The sequence below is a fragment of the Opisthocomus hoazin genome, chromosome 27 (assembly GCF_030867145.1).
Source record: "Opisthocomus hoazin isolate bOpiHoa1 chromosome 27, bOpiHoa1.hap1, whole genome shotgun sequence".
NCBI lineage: Eukaryota > Metazoa > Chordata > Aves > Opisthocomiformes > Opisthocomidae > Opisthocomus > Opisthocomus hoazin.
This window is the reverse complement of record NC_134440.1, coordinates 1,334,274-1,349,297: the sequence shown is the minus strand read 5'-3', so window position 1 is coordinate 1,349,297 and position 15,024 is coordinate 1,334,274. Positions and strand designations below refer to the sequence as shown.

Here is a 15,024-nt window from a genome sequence, read left to right as displayed (position 1 = left end):
ATCTCTGGCGGTAGGACACGACGCTGTGTCTCACGGTTTGGTGCCAGCTCTGACTGCTCCGATCACTGAGGGTTTGCAGCTCGAGAGGTGTCCAGACCTCTGCGACAGGAGCAGGGGGGTGCTTCCCCCCTCCGTGGAGCCCAGAGGAGCACGGGTGGGGGGGCCTCGCTGCCTGGTTGGGGACAGGTGTCACCTCGTCATGCTGCATGGTTCCTTGGTGTCATGGAGCTCTGGGGTCGAGGATCAGCCCCAGCCCGTGGGAGCCCTTGCAGGGGGTCCTGCTCATTCGGGGGGGGGGAGAGTGAAGGTGCGAGGCCTTTGCTGCCTTTGTGCGTGGTGTGGTGCCTGGGGAGGGGATGGAGGATGGGCTGGGGGTCCCTCCCTGCTGCCAGCCTGTGGGCTGAGGCCATGGTGGCTGTGGGCTGGAGAGGATCCCCCCACTCTCCTGGCTGCCCCGAGGTGCCCCCGCCTGGCCCGCTCCCCGTGAGCCGGGGCCTTGCAGCATCGCCCGGCAGCCAAGTGCATCCCTGGGTGTGGGGCGGGGGAGCGGGGTGCAGCCCTGTGTGCGGGGCTGGGCAGGGCTGGCCGCGGGCCCCGCTCCCACCCGGGAGCGTCTGCGGTCCCGGGGGGATCCACGCGTGGCTTCATCTCCCGGCGGGGGTGCGGGTGCGGGGCCCTGCCCGGCACAAAGCGCTGCTTCTGCCTCTGTTCGGCGGGGCGGGCGGCTCCGGGACCCCGCTCCGCCCCCCGGCGACCCCTGAGCCGCCGCCTCGCCCGTCGGGCCGGGGGCTGCCCGCAGGCACCGCGCAGCCCGGGGCCGTCCGGCTGCGCTTCTGCGCCGCGGCCGGGAGATGGCGGCAGCGGCCGCGGCACCGCGCCCGCCCTGCCCCGGGCTGCGGCCCGCGGGGGCCGGGGCTGCGGGAGCCGGGACCCCGCGCCGGGGCGGCCCCGGGGCTGAGCCCGGCGATGGGGAGCGCTGGGGCCTCTCCCGGGCTCCTCGCCCCGGTGCGGTCCCGGGGGCGCGCACAGTCCCGGGCCGGGGGTGGGCTCGGGCCGCCCGGGGCACGGAAGCGAACGGGCGTTTCACGGGGCAGCGCCCGGAGCGCTCCCTCCCCGACGGGGCGGCCCCGCTCGCAGGTCCCGCCGCCGAGGGCTGTGCCGGCGGGGGGAGCTGCGGAGCCGCCCGCCCCCGGCCCGGCCCCCGCCCGCCCCCGGCCCGCCCCGGCCCGCCCCCGCCGCGGCGGGCCCCACTCGCCCGCCGGTGGCCTCGGCGGCGGCAGCGGGAGGATGCGGGCGGGCCGCGGCGCGGCGGGCGGGGAGGCGGCGGCCGAGGAGGAGGCGGCCGAGGCGGCCAAGCGCTGCGGGGGGGGGGCGGCGGCGGCGGGGCGGGCGCGGGGCCGCGGCGGGAAGGGGTCCCCGAACGGCGAGTGCCGGCGGGGGGAGCCGCCGCGGAGCCCCGGCCCGGAGCCGCCCCGCGAGCCCAAGGTCTCCTTCTCCTGCGGCGGCGGCGGCGGCGGTGGGGGGGGGGCGGCGTCCCCCGGCGGGGCCAAGGCGGCCGAGGAGGGCGCGGGCGAGGATGCGGGCGAGGAGGCCCGCGGCAGCCAGGCCAGCTTCATGCAGCGGCAGTTCGGGGCCATGCTCCAGCCCGGCGTCAACAAGTTCTCGCTGCGGATGTTCGGCTCGCAGAAGGCGGTGGAGCGGGAGCAGGAGCGCGTCAAGTCGGCGGGGGCCTGGATCATCCACCCCTACAGCGACTTCAGGTGGGGGGGCTGCGCCGGGACCCCGCGGGGCGTGGGGGGGGAGCGTGGGGCCGGGCCGGTGCATCCCGGGGCGGGGAGCGTGGGGCCGGTGCATCCCGGGGGGGTCGGAACGTGGGGCCGGTGCATCCCGGGGGGGTCGGAGCGTGGGGCCGGTGCATCCCGGGGGGGTCGGAACGTGGGGCCGGTGCATCCCGGGGGGGTCGGAACGTGGGGCCGGTGCATCCCGGGGGGGTCGGAGCGTGGGGCCGGTGCATCCCGCGGGGGTCGGAGCGTGGGGCCGGTGCATCCCGGGGGGGTCGGAGCGTGGGGCCGGTGCATCCCGGGGGGGTCGGAACGTGGGGCCGGTGCATCCCGGGGGGGTCGGAACGTGGGGCCGGGCCGGTGCATCCGGCCCCAGCGAGCGCGGGCGGGGACGGGGCCCGAGGGGGCGACGGAGCCCGGGCAGGGGAGGCCGGGCCGTGCCGTGCCGTGCCCGGGGAGAGGGCACCTTGAGCCGTGCCGGCGGCAGCAGCGCGGATGCCGCTCGCCTGTCTGCGGCGGGGGGGGAGGGAGCTGGCGCCCGGGCACCCCCTCCCCAGCCGAGCGCGGCCGACCCGGGGGTGCCGGGAGCCCTCGGCTTTGCCGGGGGGGTGCCCGGGGGTGCCCATCCCCGCGCCCTTCCTGGGCCTCGGGCGGCTCGGCCCGGCGCGACCCCCGGAGCCCCCCACCGGGCTTCGCCTCTGCCCCCAGGCCGCCCCCTCCCCTCCAGGGCCGGGGTCGGGATGCAGGACGTGCTGCTCTCTGCTCTGCGAAGGCTCCCGCTCTCCCGGCGGGGCCTGATCCTGCCCGTGAGGTTCAGGGAGTCTGAGGAGGGGTTCGTCTCCTGAGAGGAGCAGAGCCCCCCGGGATCCCGCCCGGGGGGCTTCCAGACGAGGAACGGCGAATCCGGGCAGGGGGACTCTGCAGCTCCGTCTCTTTTCCACCCCGAGCCCCGGGGAGCTCCGAAGTGGCGGGTGCTTCCCGGTCGTGTGCGGGGAGCCGGGAGGGACGCCCGTCCGGCTGGGCAGGGGGCACGGCACCTCGCGGCGTGGGTGGCCGAGACCCTGCCGGCATCGCCGCTGAGCCAGCCGTCGGGTCCAGCAGCCTCGAAGGGGCTGCGGGACCGCGGGGTCAGTTCCGAGTCGCTCTGGTGCGCGGTTCGGAGAGGGTCTGCTGGGTGCCCGTGTGGGGGATGCCACTGAGCCAGACCCTGGGACCTGCTCACCACGGGCGCAGGGGTCCCGGTGAGGGTGGTGGGGTCTGCCCTGGCTGGGTGGGCTCGGAGCAGGGACCAGCGCTGGCACCTCCTGCTCCCGCCCTCATGGCAGGTCCTGGGCTGATCTGGCATCTTCCAGAGGGGCAGCCGGAGGCCCTCAGCCCCCTCTCAGGACTGACCTCCCGCACAGGGGTCTTGTGCCCTTGCAGCGGACGTTCCTGTGGGGCACCTGCTGTGGGGATCCGTTGGAGCCCCCTCCGTGGCCCGCCAGCTGGGCACCAGGTCTGCTGCAGAGCCAGGGCGAGGGGCGGCTGCACCGCGCGGCCGTCGCCCGTCCCGTGGCCGAGGGAGCTCTGCTGTCCCTGCTGCGACGGGGCAGGTGCGGCGGTGGCACCCGGGGGTCCGGCTGCGGGCTGTTGGGGGAGGCTGGGAGCGGGGCGATGGCCTGGCCCCGCTGTCCCCCCCACGACAGCACAGGGACAGAACCTGCCCCGCTCCTGCGGCCGACTCCGAGCCGGCAGCGCCGCGGTCCCGGCAGCAGAGCCCGCAGTGCTGCCAGGAGCAGGGTCTCCCTGCCGTGGGCCTGCGGCAGGAGCGAGGCCTCGGAGGCTTCCCCAGGGCGCAGCTGCATCGCTCCCTGGGCTGGAGCTGGCGGCGGGCGCCGATCTGCGCCCGGGTGACCTTGGAGAGTCACCCTGGCCAGCCTGCCCGGCGCTGGCTCCATCCCTCCTGGAGCCGCTGTCGGGACTCGAAAGCCGTTGGGAAGAGCCGCTGCCTGCGTCTGGGTGCTGCGGGCGGCGCGGGAGCGTTCCCTGCCCGGCGGGGAGGGGCTGCAGGCAGAGCCGCAGCGTCGTCTGCGTCCACACGCGTGCAGGGTCGGCTCGACGCAGGGCTGAATGCCCGGTCCTCAGGAGCCCTCTCTGCCTGGGCGTGTTGGGGATGTGGCCGTCTATTCCACACTGTCCTGCCTTAAAAAAATACTACGTTTGTCTAGTGATGGTCGTGGAACGTCGTCGTGTTGGAACCCAGCTGCATCTGCCCTGCACAACCCATTTTCCCATCTTGAGATAAAAGCATTACCCATCTGCACATGTGACATCATTTCATAATCGGAGTCGTTTAGAGATCCTGTCCTCACGGACACAGCGCTGCGATTATTCATGCAAAATTTAGGGGCCAACTTGCTCCAGGAACGGAGGCTGCTATTTACATAAATATTGAATTATTCGGAAGCAGCCTGGGTGGCTGGTTGAGATCAGGAGCTGCAAATCTGAGGAGAGAGACCTCGGGCACTGAAGCAGACGGTGTCGAGCTGAGCCTCCTCCTTTTGGGTGGGTGCTCGGATGTCTCTTCTGTCTTTGCCACTTCTGAGCTTTATCAATAGGAGGAAGAAAACCAGCTAGAATCGACTGTTGTTGTTTCTGTTGGCATTTCTGCAACTGGGGTATCGCTCTTGGGGTGGGATCGGGAGCTGGGGGGCCGCATCCAGGCCTCGGTTCTGGTCCGGCTCCCACCCTGACAGCCCGTACGCAGCCGGGGCAGGCAGGGCTGTGCACGGGGCCGGGGTGCTGCGAGGCCTCGGGGCAGCGACGCGCGTGGGGCCGGGGCAGAGGGGAGCCCGGCGGCGTTACCGGGGAGCGGGCGCTTCCCGGGGCACAGGAGCCCGGTGCTGGGGAGCGGGTGCCCCAGCTCCGCGGCCGATCCCTCCGGTGAGAGGCTGGCGTGAGCGCGGGTGGGGGGCTCAGCCCGGTGCCTGGCTGGACGGGCAGCGGTGCTGCGAGCCACGCGGTGCCGGTCTCCCCGTGACCGCCGCGGGGCCGCCCGGTACGGCCGCCCCGGCACCCCGTCCCGCCAGCCCGGCGCCCGCAGCCTTCCGCGGGGCTGGCGCTGAGCCGGGGGTCTGCGCTGCCGGTGAATCTGTTGCAAGAGCCAGTCCCGCACCCGAGTCGGGGGCGAAGCCGCGTCCAGAGCGCGCGTCCCCAGTGCTGCTGGGCCAGAGCCTTCCTCATCCGGGCTTAAAATGGTTTCGGGGCTTTGCTGCTGCCACCGCCGCGTGGATGCCACCGTCGGGGCTCCCGAGCGGAGCGACGGGGCACGCTGGCTGCCGTCGCTGCCGGTGTCCGTGCCAGCCCCGTGGGCGGCTGCTGGTGCCGGTGTCACCGTTCCCCGTGGTGCGGGTGTCAGGGAGCTGTTCCGCCCCTCTGCGCGTCGGCGTGGGGCGGTGGGAGCTGGGGGCTGCTGGAAGCCACCGCTCGGTCATCAGCGAAGAAGGGCTGCGACGGCTGTTGGGGGGATTGGGAAGGTCTGGGTCCTGGAGCGGTTTGCAAAGCCTTTATCCCCCTCCCCAGGGACCCTGGGGTTAAAGGTTTTCCAGGGGAGAGCAGCACCAGTCGTTCATCACAACTGGCTGTACTGGGACGCGGGGGTTTGGGTTTCGTGCTGGGCTCTGTACCTTGCTGCTCGCTCGGCTCGGGCAAAGTTCTGCCGTTGGCTTCTTAACCCACTTCCAAGAGCGACCTCGTTTTTAGAATACGAGTATTCGGTGCGAGTTTGTGAAGCGCCGATCCCGCGCCGATCCCGCGCCGATCCCGCACCGATCCCGCACCGATCCCGCGCCGGGCAGCCAAGGCCCTGGTCCGGGTGAGGGGCTCAGCCCGCGGAGCAGGGTCGGGGGTCTTGGGGAGCTTCGTTGGCCCAGGCTGGCGGGCGAGCGGGCAGCGCAGAGCCCGGGCGATGGGCACGCTGTGGAGGGGAGCGACGCATTGCGCCCAGCGTGCGGAGGCAGCTGGATCGTCCCTGGCAGCCCCCGGAGCTGTGTGTGATGGTGATGGAGCTGAGAGGGGACATCCCTGTGGCCGTGCCCCCTGGATGGCTCGGGGGGGTCTCGTGGCCCCCTCCCCCGTAGTGACAGCGGGTGAACGGGGAGGCTTTTGCTGGTGCAGCCGTTGGGGTTGCTCCGTGCCTCTCCGGCACTGGGGTCTCCGTTGGGGTTTTGGGGTGCTGGGGAGGCAGCAGCTCCGTGGAGGGATGTGCTCCGGGGTCTCGGGGGCAGGAGCATGGTGGGGTCCCTGGGACTGGGTGGGGGTGCTCGGCCCCGACTTGGCTCCTGCCACTGCGCCAGGCTTCGGGCAGGCGATGGAGCAGGAACGCAGCAGCCCCCGCGCTCGGGGCTTTTGGCGTCTTCCGGCATCATCGCTGTCGTTCAACTGGGTCAGAGGCAAGGGAGGGGGCACCGAGGATCCTAATTAATTTGTTTTCAGATATTTTTAGTAGCATGGATTGGATCCTTCGTCTATGCACACACTGCCCTCTGAGGAGGAAAGCGTTGGCATCGCATCCGGGTCCCCAGAGAGATGGCACAGAGTCAGTCGTGTGTGCTGGGGGGTCAGGAGCAGTTTGTCTTTCTCAGTGGTCTGAGTTCTGCCCTGGCTTGGCCAGATTGCAAAGGGATTTGAGCCGGTGGGGAGTTCTGCCCAGCTGGCGTGGTTATTTAATCTTTGTTCTTCACAGCTTTGCATGGCTCGTGCCCCCCCCAGCCTCGCTGGGTCCATCTGATGGGGGGTCGGGGGGCAGATCCCGCCCGGGGCTGCGGGTGCCCCCACCTCAGCAGCGACTCTGCCAACGCCTGCGTCTCGGGGGGTTGTGGTGGAGCCGGGGGGTCCGGCAGAGCCCACCAAGGCCCAGCCTCGCTGCCCACGGGGTCTCGCCGGGCGCTGGAGCCGCTCGGTGCCGGCGGCCGGAGCTGGGCCGTGGGGGTCGGCAGGGCACGGGGGGAGCACGGCCCCCTCCTCACGGCAGGCAGCTGGGGAGGGTACCCTGGAGACGGCCCTGGGCGTGAAGTCATCGCTGTGCAGCAGTGACATCACTCCCGGTTGCCACGGCAACGTCTCCCATGGGGAAGGTGTCATTGGAGAAAGGTCAGGAGCTGGGATGCTCCGCTCCTCCTGGTCCTGCGCTAATCTGCGGGGGGGGGACGGACGGAGCCAGCCCACCGCCCGCTCCTGTGTGCAGGAGGTGCCCCCCGTCTCGTCCCCCCACCCTGGCAGTGCGGCCCGGGCACCCCCTGCCCATCAGCGTGCGGCTCCCGGGGGTCCTGCCCGGGGCGGGCAGCGTGGCGGGGGGCTGAGAGCAGATGCGTGGGCAGGGGTCCTGCCTGCGTGCGTGGCACTGAGGAGCACCCTCCCCTCCTGCCCCCCCAGCGTGGGGCGGGGGGGAGCGAGGGGCCGGGGTCCGCTCCACAGCGTCCTGCCGGGATGGGGCTGCTGTGACCTTGCAGGCGCTCGGGAAGGTCATCGGTGACCGGGAGGACGGGGACAAGGAGCAAGGAGAGGAGGAGGAGGGTGAGGCAGGAGAGGGCGGCGGTGATATGTGGCCCAGGCAGGGGCAAAGCCGGGGCGGCCGCCCACCCCTCCGCCGGCTGAGCGGGCTGCGGGCGACGCCGGCTCCGGCTCCAGCTGGACGTGACCCGCAGCACCGGGACCTGCAGTGGCTTCCACCGCGGCCGCGCTGCCGGGGTCCGAGACGCAGCCCCGAAACCGGGACCGCAGCCTGGTCCAGAGAGGCACAGGGGTTCCCCGAGGGTGCCGTCCCCTGTCCTCGGGTCCCCCCTCTTGGAGCGAGGAGGGGGGCTGCTCTCCATCCTGCCTCCCCTGCGACCTTGACCGGGATGGCCCGGCCACGGCAGGCGGTTTGGGGGTGAGGGTGGTCCCCAGCCCATGGGCACCCCGGGGCGGCTCGACAGGAGGGTCTCCCGCACCGGCTCCATCGTTCTCCCTCACCCTCAGAGCTTCCAGGCTCTGGGTGCTCAGGCAAGACCCCCGGCCAAGCCAGCAGTGCAGGAAGACACCCCCCCATCCCCCCCACCCCCCTGCGGCGGGCAGCCCCCGGCCCCATCCTGCACCTCCTCTGCACTGGCACAGCCCTGCCTCATCCAGGGACTGCGCTGGGCTGCAGGATCAGCCCCGGGGCAGCTGGGGGGAGCAGGATGTGTCCCTGGGGCCAAGGTGGCACTGGGGTGATGGCACCCTGGTAATGTGTGTCCCCTGCGGCGGGGCGCGGTGGCCCGGTGCCTTCAGTGCGGGGGTGGCTGCGGGGCGCTGGTGACACCCTCCTCCATCCTCCTGCTCCCCAGGTTTTACTGGGACTTCACGATGCTGCTCTTCATGGTGGGCAACCTGATCATCATTCCCGTGGGCATCACCTTCTTCAAGGAGGAGACCACGGCACCCTGGATCGTGTTCAATGTGGTCTCCGACACCTTCTTCCTGATGGACCTGGTGCTGAACTTCCGGACCGGGATTGTCATTGAGGACAACACAGAAATCATCCTGGACCCCGAGAGGATCAAGAAGAAGTACCTCAAGACCTGGTTTGTGGTGGACTTTGTCTCCTCCATCCCCGTGGACTACGTCTTCCTCATCGTGGAGAAGGGCATAGACTCGGAGGTGTACAAGACGGCCCGTGCCCTCCGCATCGTCCGCTTCACCAAGATCCTCAGCCTCCTGCGGCTCCTCCGCCTCTCCCGGCTCATCCGCTACATCCACCAGTGGGAGGAGGTGAGGGTCCCGTGGGACGAGCCCCACCGCGGGTCCCTGCGCCGGCAGCGCGGGAGCCAGGAGGGGTCCCTGCGAGGGCGGGGGGCTCGGGGCTGCCCCCCAAGGGTGGGTGGGACTGGTGGGTGCTGTGACCCTCCTGGAGGGGGGAGGCTCTCGGAGTCCCTGGGCGTCCCCCGCCTTCCCCCCCGCTCTGTCCCCAGGGGACAGCGGGGACCTGAGAGCGCTCCTGGTCTGCTCCGGTGCGGAGGCAGCCGCCCCAGCTCCCCGGGCTGCTGGGCTGCAGCCGAGCCGTGCCCTGTGCACGTGTGTGCACGTGTGTGTGTGTGTCTGTGCACACATGTGGGCGAGCCCGCGTGTGTCTGGGTGCTGGGGTTCGCATGGCCGGTCCCGGTGCCGTCGTACGTCACCACCCACGGGTGACAGCATGGCCAGCGCGGGCAGCCGTGCGGCCCCGTGCTCTGCCGGCAGCTCGACCGCGTCCCCCTGCCCAGGTCCCCTCCGGCTCCCAGCTCTGCCGGGACCTCGGGGCGCGCGGGGAGGGCTGCAGGAGCCCCAGCCCCTCGGGGGCGGCGGGACCCCCGGGCAGGAGGCTGGGTGCTGCCGGGCTCGGTGCGCGTGGGGCCTTTGTGCCGGGCTGGGGTGTGCTCGGCTCGGGCGCAAGGCTCGGGCGCGGGGGCTGGTGGCTGTGCAGGGGCTCACTGGGCTCTGCTGCGGGAGCCTCCTGCAGCCCCCCCCCGTCCCAACGCGTCCCCCCGTCCCTCCGCTGCCCGGGCTCCGGCTCTGCGCCATCTTCACTTTCGGACGGGACGGAGCGTGGAGAGCCCCGGGGTCGAGCTGAACCCCTGCGTGGCTGCGCAGATCGTCCCGGCAATCGCATCCGCTTTCGGGGACAGGAGGGGCCGCGGCCCCAATCCCTGCCAGGACCTCGCCTGCTCTGGAGACGCCGCGGTCAGGGCCGGCATTTGCTGGGGGAGCGATGCTGGGGGGGCTGCATGGGCCTGGTTTTGCCCCCAGCAGCCCCAGCAGTGAGGGGCTGCCCCGGGGGGGCCGTCGCTGCCGGCTGCAGTGGGGAAGGGACGTGCCCGAGGCCGGCAGAGATGGGGCTGCAGCTGCTCTTGCCTGTCCTCACCCCAGGCTGCCCCTTCCCCAGCCCCTCACCCTCCACCTTCTTCCTTCCCCATCCCATCCCACCGGGTCTCGCCCAGGGTGTCTCTGATGGGTCTCAGAGCTCCTGTAGCCACCAGTGCTGGGGGGTCACCACCCTGTCCTCGCTGGGGTGGGATCTCCGGCGGAGCAGACTGTGTGGAGCCACCCGGGCCGCTCTCCCCGGGTCAGGGTCTCCCTTCAGCACCACCCCAACGTGGGCACCTCGGACCCTCTTTACCAAAAGCCGCCCCATGGCTGAGGCTGGGACCCCGTGCCCGCTGCCCGGGGCTGCCCCGCTCCCTCGCGGTGCCCAGAGCACTGGGCTCTCCCCGAGCACCCACCAGCGCTGGCTCATCCCCATCAGAGCTCGCAGCCGTCCGTGCTCTTCGCGGCGGCAGCGTGGTGGCACCTCACTGGCTACGAACGGGCAGGTGGAGCGCAGCCCCTCGGCGAGGGCCAGCCGTGAGAGCCTCTTGGCCAAGACCTCGCGGTGGTGGCCCGAGTGGGGCCAGGCGGTGAGGGGACAGTCCCTGCGCTCACCGTCAGCTGTCCCACCCCGGCCCCTCCGCCCGCAGATTTTCCACATGACCTACGACCTGGCCAGCGCGGTGATGAGGATCATCAACCTCATCGGGATGATGCTGCTGCTCTGCCACTGGGACGGCTGCCTCCAGTTCCTGGTGCCCATGCTGCAGGATTTCCCCCAGAACTGCTGGGTCTCCATCAACGGGATGGTGGTGAGTGCCGACCCCTGGTGCTCCCTGCCCGGCTGCCCCCGGGCCCCGTCCAGCCCCGTGTCGTCTGGCCTTTCCCCACTGCCCCAGGAGATGCCATCGCCACGCCGGTGCTGCGGGGCCCTGGCGAGGTCTTGTGGGACCCAGGGCAGGAGATTGATCCGGGCAGGAGATGCTGACATGGCACTCTGCCCTGTCCCCTGCCTCCTTCTCCTGCTCATTAGCAATAGAGCTGCTGTTAATAAGTAATGGACCACATTCCTAATTGCTCCCTCTCAGCCCTGCAGCCTGCTACAAATGGCTCTTCTCCCTCTGTCCGTCTCGTCCTGTTCTGCCAGGGTTTCCATCTCTGCTCTGCCCCCCCCGCCTGGCTTCCTCCCCTTCCTCTCATCCTCGTCTCGTGCGTCTCCTTCCCCGACTGCTTCACTCCTGGGCGGGGTGGTCTGGGGCTTCGCTTGTGGGTGGGCTGGGGGGGTTCCTGCCCGGAGCCACCAACCCGTCCCTGCCTGCCGCTGCCTGCTGTCCCGGCCACGGCCGCAGGCTCCCGGGCGCGAGGGGCGCGGTGACGCAGCAACGCGGAGCTTGCGCCCATCGCGCCGTTTGATACCGACTTCAAAAACATCAAATGTCTGACTACCTAAAGCGGAGCCAGCGGGCGCTGGGGTGCAGAATGCCAGGCCTGAGCCCGGGCACCGGCCCCACCTCGTGCGAGCAGCCAGGCTGAGCGCCGCCGCCGTCCCTGTCGCTGCAGAACGACTCCTGGAGCGAGCTCTACTCCTTCGCCCTCTTCAAGTCCATGAGCCACATGCTCTGCATCGGCTACGGGAAGCAGGCGCCCGAGAGCATGACGGACATCTGGCTGACCATGCTGAGCATGATCGTGGGGGCCACGTGCTACGCCATGTTCATCGGCCACGCCACCGCCCTCATCCAGTCGCTGGACTCCTCCCGGCGCCAGTACCAGGAGAAGGTAGGGTGGGCTGGATGGGACCACGGCTCCCACCCGGCACCCGGCCGGCGCAGCCCTCCTGCCGCTGCAGCAGCCGCTGGGGCGAGGGCTCCGCGTCGGCGCCGTCCATGGGGCAGGGCCAGGGCGGTGGAGCGGGACCCTCCCCACGGAGCGGAGGCGTGGGTGGGGGTCCCGGCCCCGCAGCTGACGCGGCCTCTCCCCGCAGTACAAGCAGGTGGAGCAGTACATGTCCTTCCACAAGCTGCCCGCCGACTTCCGCCAGAAGATCCACGACTACTACGAGCACCGCTACCAGGGCAAGATGTTCGACGAGGACAGCATCCTGGGGGAGCTCAATGAGCCCCTGCGTGAGGTGAGGGCTCCCGGGGCTGCAGGGCCGGCCGTGGGGTGCTGTTTGAGGACGGGGACACCCCCCAGCCCCGGCGGTGAGGGCTCCTGGCTTGGGGGGGGGGGGGGCTGTGGGTCGCGCCGGCTCCTGCAATGCACTCGCAGGGGGTCGAGCACCTCTTGCTCCAGCCTTGCAGCCCGTGTGCCCCGTGTCTGCACGCTGGGGTGTCCGTGAGCCCGTCCTGGGGGCAGCCACGTCCCTGCCGCCTGCTCCCTCACCGCCTTCACCTGCAGGAAATCGTGAACTTCAACTGCCGCAAGCTGGTGGCCTCGATGCCGCTGTTCGCCAACGCAGACCCCAACTTCGTCACGGCGATGCTCACCAAGCTGAAGTTCGAGGTGTTCCAGCCGGGCGACTACATCATCCGCGAGGGCACCATCGGCAAGAAGATGTACTTCATCCAGCACGGGGTGGTCAGCATCCTCACCAAGGGCAACAAGGAGATGAAGCTCTCTGATGGCTCCTACTTCGGAGGTGAGCGCTGGTGGGGCTGAGCCCAGCTTCCCTCCCAGGGTCTGCAAGAGGCACCAGGACCCCCCGCACTGTCCCTGGGCACCCACCACGCAGCGGTTCTCGCCCCTCGCCCCGGCCTGTCCCCATGTCCTGTCCTTGCTGGGGGTGTTTTGACTTTGGCACCGGTGTGTCCTCCGCAGAAATCTGCCTGCTGACCCGTGGCCGGCGCACGGCCAGCGTCCGGGCAGACACCTACTGCCGCCTCTACTCGCTCTCGGTGGACAACTTCAACGAGGTGCTGGAGGAGTACCCCATGATGAGACGGGCCTTCGAGACCGTGGCCATCGACCGCCTCGACCGCATCGGTAGGGCGCAGAGGGCTCGGGGGCTCTGGGGGGTGTCCCAGCAGTGGGAGACAGCCATGGCTGGGGCAGGGGGCCCAGCGTAGCCCCAGGACAGGGTCTCATGGCACTCCCTATCCCGGCCCCCTCCCTGCAGGGAAGAAGAACTCGATCCTGCTCCACAAAGTGCAGCACGACCTCAACTCGGGGGTCTTCAACAACCAGGAGAACGAGATCATCCAGGAGATCGTCAAGTACGACCGGGAGATGGTGCAGCAGGCGGAGCTGCAGCAGCACACGGCCATGTACAGCCCCGTCCAGCCCCAGGTCACCTCCGCCATCGCCACGCTCCAGCAGGCCGTCGCCATGAGCTTCTGCCCGCAGATGGCCAGCCCGCTGGTGGGCTCCATGGCCCTGGGCTCGCCCCGCATGATGCGCCGCTTGCAGTACGCCCAGGCCGTACCCAGCCCCTTCGCCGTCTCCCCCGTCTTGCTGCAGCAGAGCCCCCCGCCGCAGCCGCAGCCCCCCGTGCCCCACGCCAACCCCTCGTCCTCGCAGGACCAGGCGCAGCCCGGGGCCCTGCCCGCCTCCACCAGCGCCTTCGCCGCGGCGGCAGCCAGCCCGCCGTCCCAAAGCCCGCTGGCCGGCCGGACGTTGGCCCTGGGCGGCGCGCCGGGGCAGCGGGGGTCCCAGCTGTCCCTCAGCCCGCAGCCGGTGCCCGGCTCGCCGCAGCGCCTGGCCGCCCACAAGAGCACGCAGGCCCTGCACACCAGCAGCCTCAGCCAGGAGTCGCGGCCGCTCTCGGCCTCGCAGCCCTCCCTGCCCCACGGGCTGGCGGCCGGCAGCACCCAGAGCCCCCCGGCCTCGGCCCGCGAGTCCTGTGCCTCCATCGGCGGGGGCCCGGCTGCCGCCTCGCCGGGCCCCGGCCCCCCACCCGCGCTGCGGGGCCAGGCTGCGGCACGGGGGGCCGCGGCCCACCCAGCACCCACGGGCTCGGTGCACGCGGGGCCGCCCGCGCTGCCGCAGGACTCGATGGCAGCCCGCAAGGATTCGGCGGCCAGCACGCCCGACACGGACCCGGCCAAGTCCAGGCTGTCTTCCAACTTGTGACCTCCGCGGGGACGCGTGTGCCGGAGGGGCTGCGCAGTGAGCCCCCGTCTCGCCCCATGCCCACCCTGCGCCCGGTGAGGGCTGCGGCCGCCCCACCGGCTGCCTCCCCCCCCCCCCGCCACGGTGCCAGCCCTGCTCCCGGCTTCGTCCCGCTCCACGCCGCAGAGCGGTGCAGCTGCCGGGGTGGGCACGGGTGCTCCGTGCCCCCCACCCACCACGGGGCTGAGCCCCCGGCTGCATCACCTCCGACCAAAGTCTGTCCCCATCGCCCGCTCCCTGCGGTGAAGCCCCGCTGCCCCCAGCCTCCCCGGCTGCCCCACAGAAGCCACAGCTGCATCGTCCCCGTGACCAGCTCTGTGTATGATCTGTATGACCGAGCGCGTGCCTGTGTGTGCATCTGCAGGACCCCTCCCCAGGGTTCGGGCACGCTGGCCCACCCCGGCGCCCGCGCGTGTCCCTGCCTCCCCCCCACAGACCCCAGGCGAGGGGTGACGGCCCAGGACTGGAGGTAAGTTGGGGCAGGGGTCTGCGGGATGGTGGCCCTGAGGCTCGTGAGCACCCCACGCACACCCTGTGCCCCGCCAGAGCCCGGGGCTGGGGGAGGCGAACGCAGCCCGACCCCCCCCCCCCCCGTAGCCAGTGCTAGGACAGAGGCAGAGCTGGAGCCCGGGCCTGGGGTGCCCCACGGGCAGACCCCGCTGCCAGGCTCCGCAGGCAGGCAGGGCGTGCTCTGGCGTGTGCATATGTGTGTGTGTGTGTGTGTGTGTGTGTGTGCACCTGCAGACACGTGTGTGCAGGGGCCGTGCACGGATGCCTCTGCCTGGCGCTCCGGAGCCTTCCACAGTGAATGTACGCAGCGGCCGGGAGCGAGGGGCTGCCCGCCGCCCCGGCCCCGCTCCGAGCGTCCGCCTTCGCCCCCAGCCCATCCTGTGCAATAAACGTCAGCCACTGACAGAGCTACGCACGACTCCGTCTCTGCTTCTCCGTCACCGTCCCTCCCTGCTGCGGCCCCGGCTGCTCCTGCTCCCCTCGGCCAGCCCTGGGAGCCCTGCCACCGGGCACAGCCCCAGCCTGTGACGAGCTGCTTCCCTGCCAGCAGAACCGACAAGGGGTGAAGCCTCCTCCCAGAACCTTCCCCGTGCTGGCAGCGCCCGGTCCCTGCTCCAGCAGCAGCAAGGAGGGAGCAGGGAGGAGCCTGCGAGCAGGAGCCGGGGGTACAGGGCCCAACACGCAGCTCCAGCTGCGGGATCTCCAAGCACCGGCTGCTGCAGGAGCAGCGTGGGGAGAGGAGGGCTGGAAGGCCGCAGGCTCGCTGCAAGAGCCCTGCTCCCCT

General features: G+C 71.3%; 1 protein-coding gene across 1 annotated transcript; it reads left to right on the top strand.

Moving 5' to 3' along the window:
- Positions 1-1,253: 1,253 nt before the first annotated feature.
- HCN2 (hyperpolarization activated cyclic nucleotide gated potassium and sodium channel 2) lies at positions 1,254-14,633 on the top strand. Its single transcript, XM_075444396.1, has 8 exons — positions 1,254-1,760; positions 8,126-8,549; positions 10,271-10,432; positions 11,181-11,399; positions 11,605-11,751; positions 12,021-12,261; positions 12,441-12,605; positions 12,739-14,633. Exons 1-8 carry the CDS (start codon positions 1,288-1,290, stop codon positions 13,689-13,691), a joined length of 2,784 nt encoding a protein of 927 aa, XP_075300511.1. The 5' UTR covers positions 1,254-1,287; the 3' UTR covers positions 13,692-14,633.
- Positions 14,634-15,024: the final 391 nt, after the last annotated feature.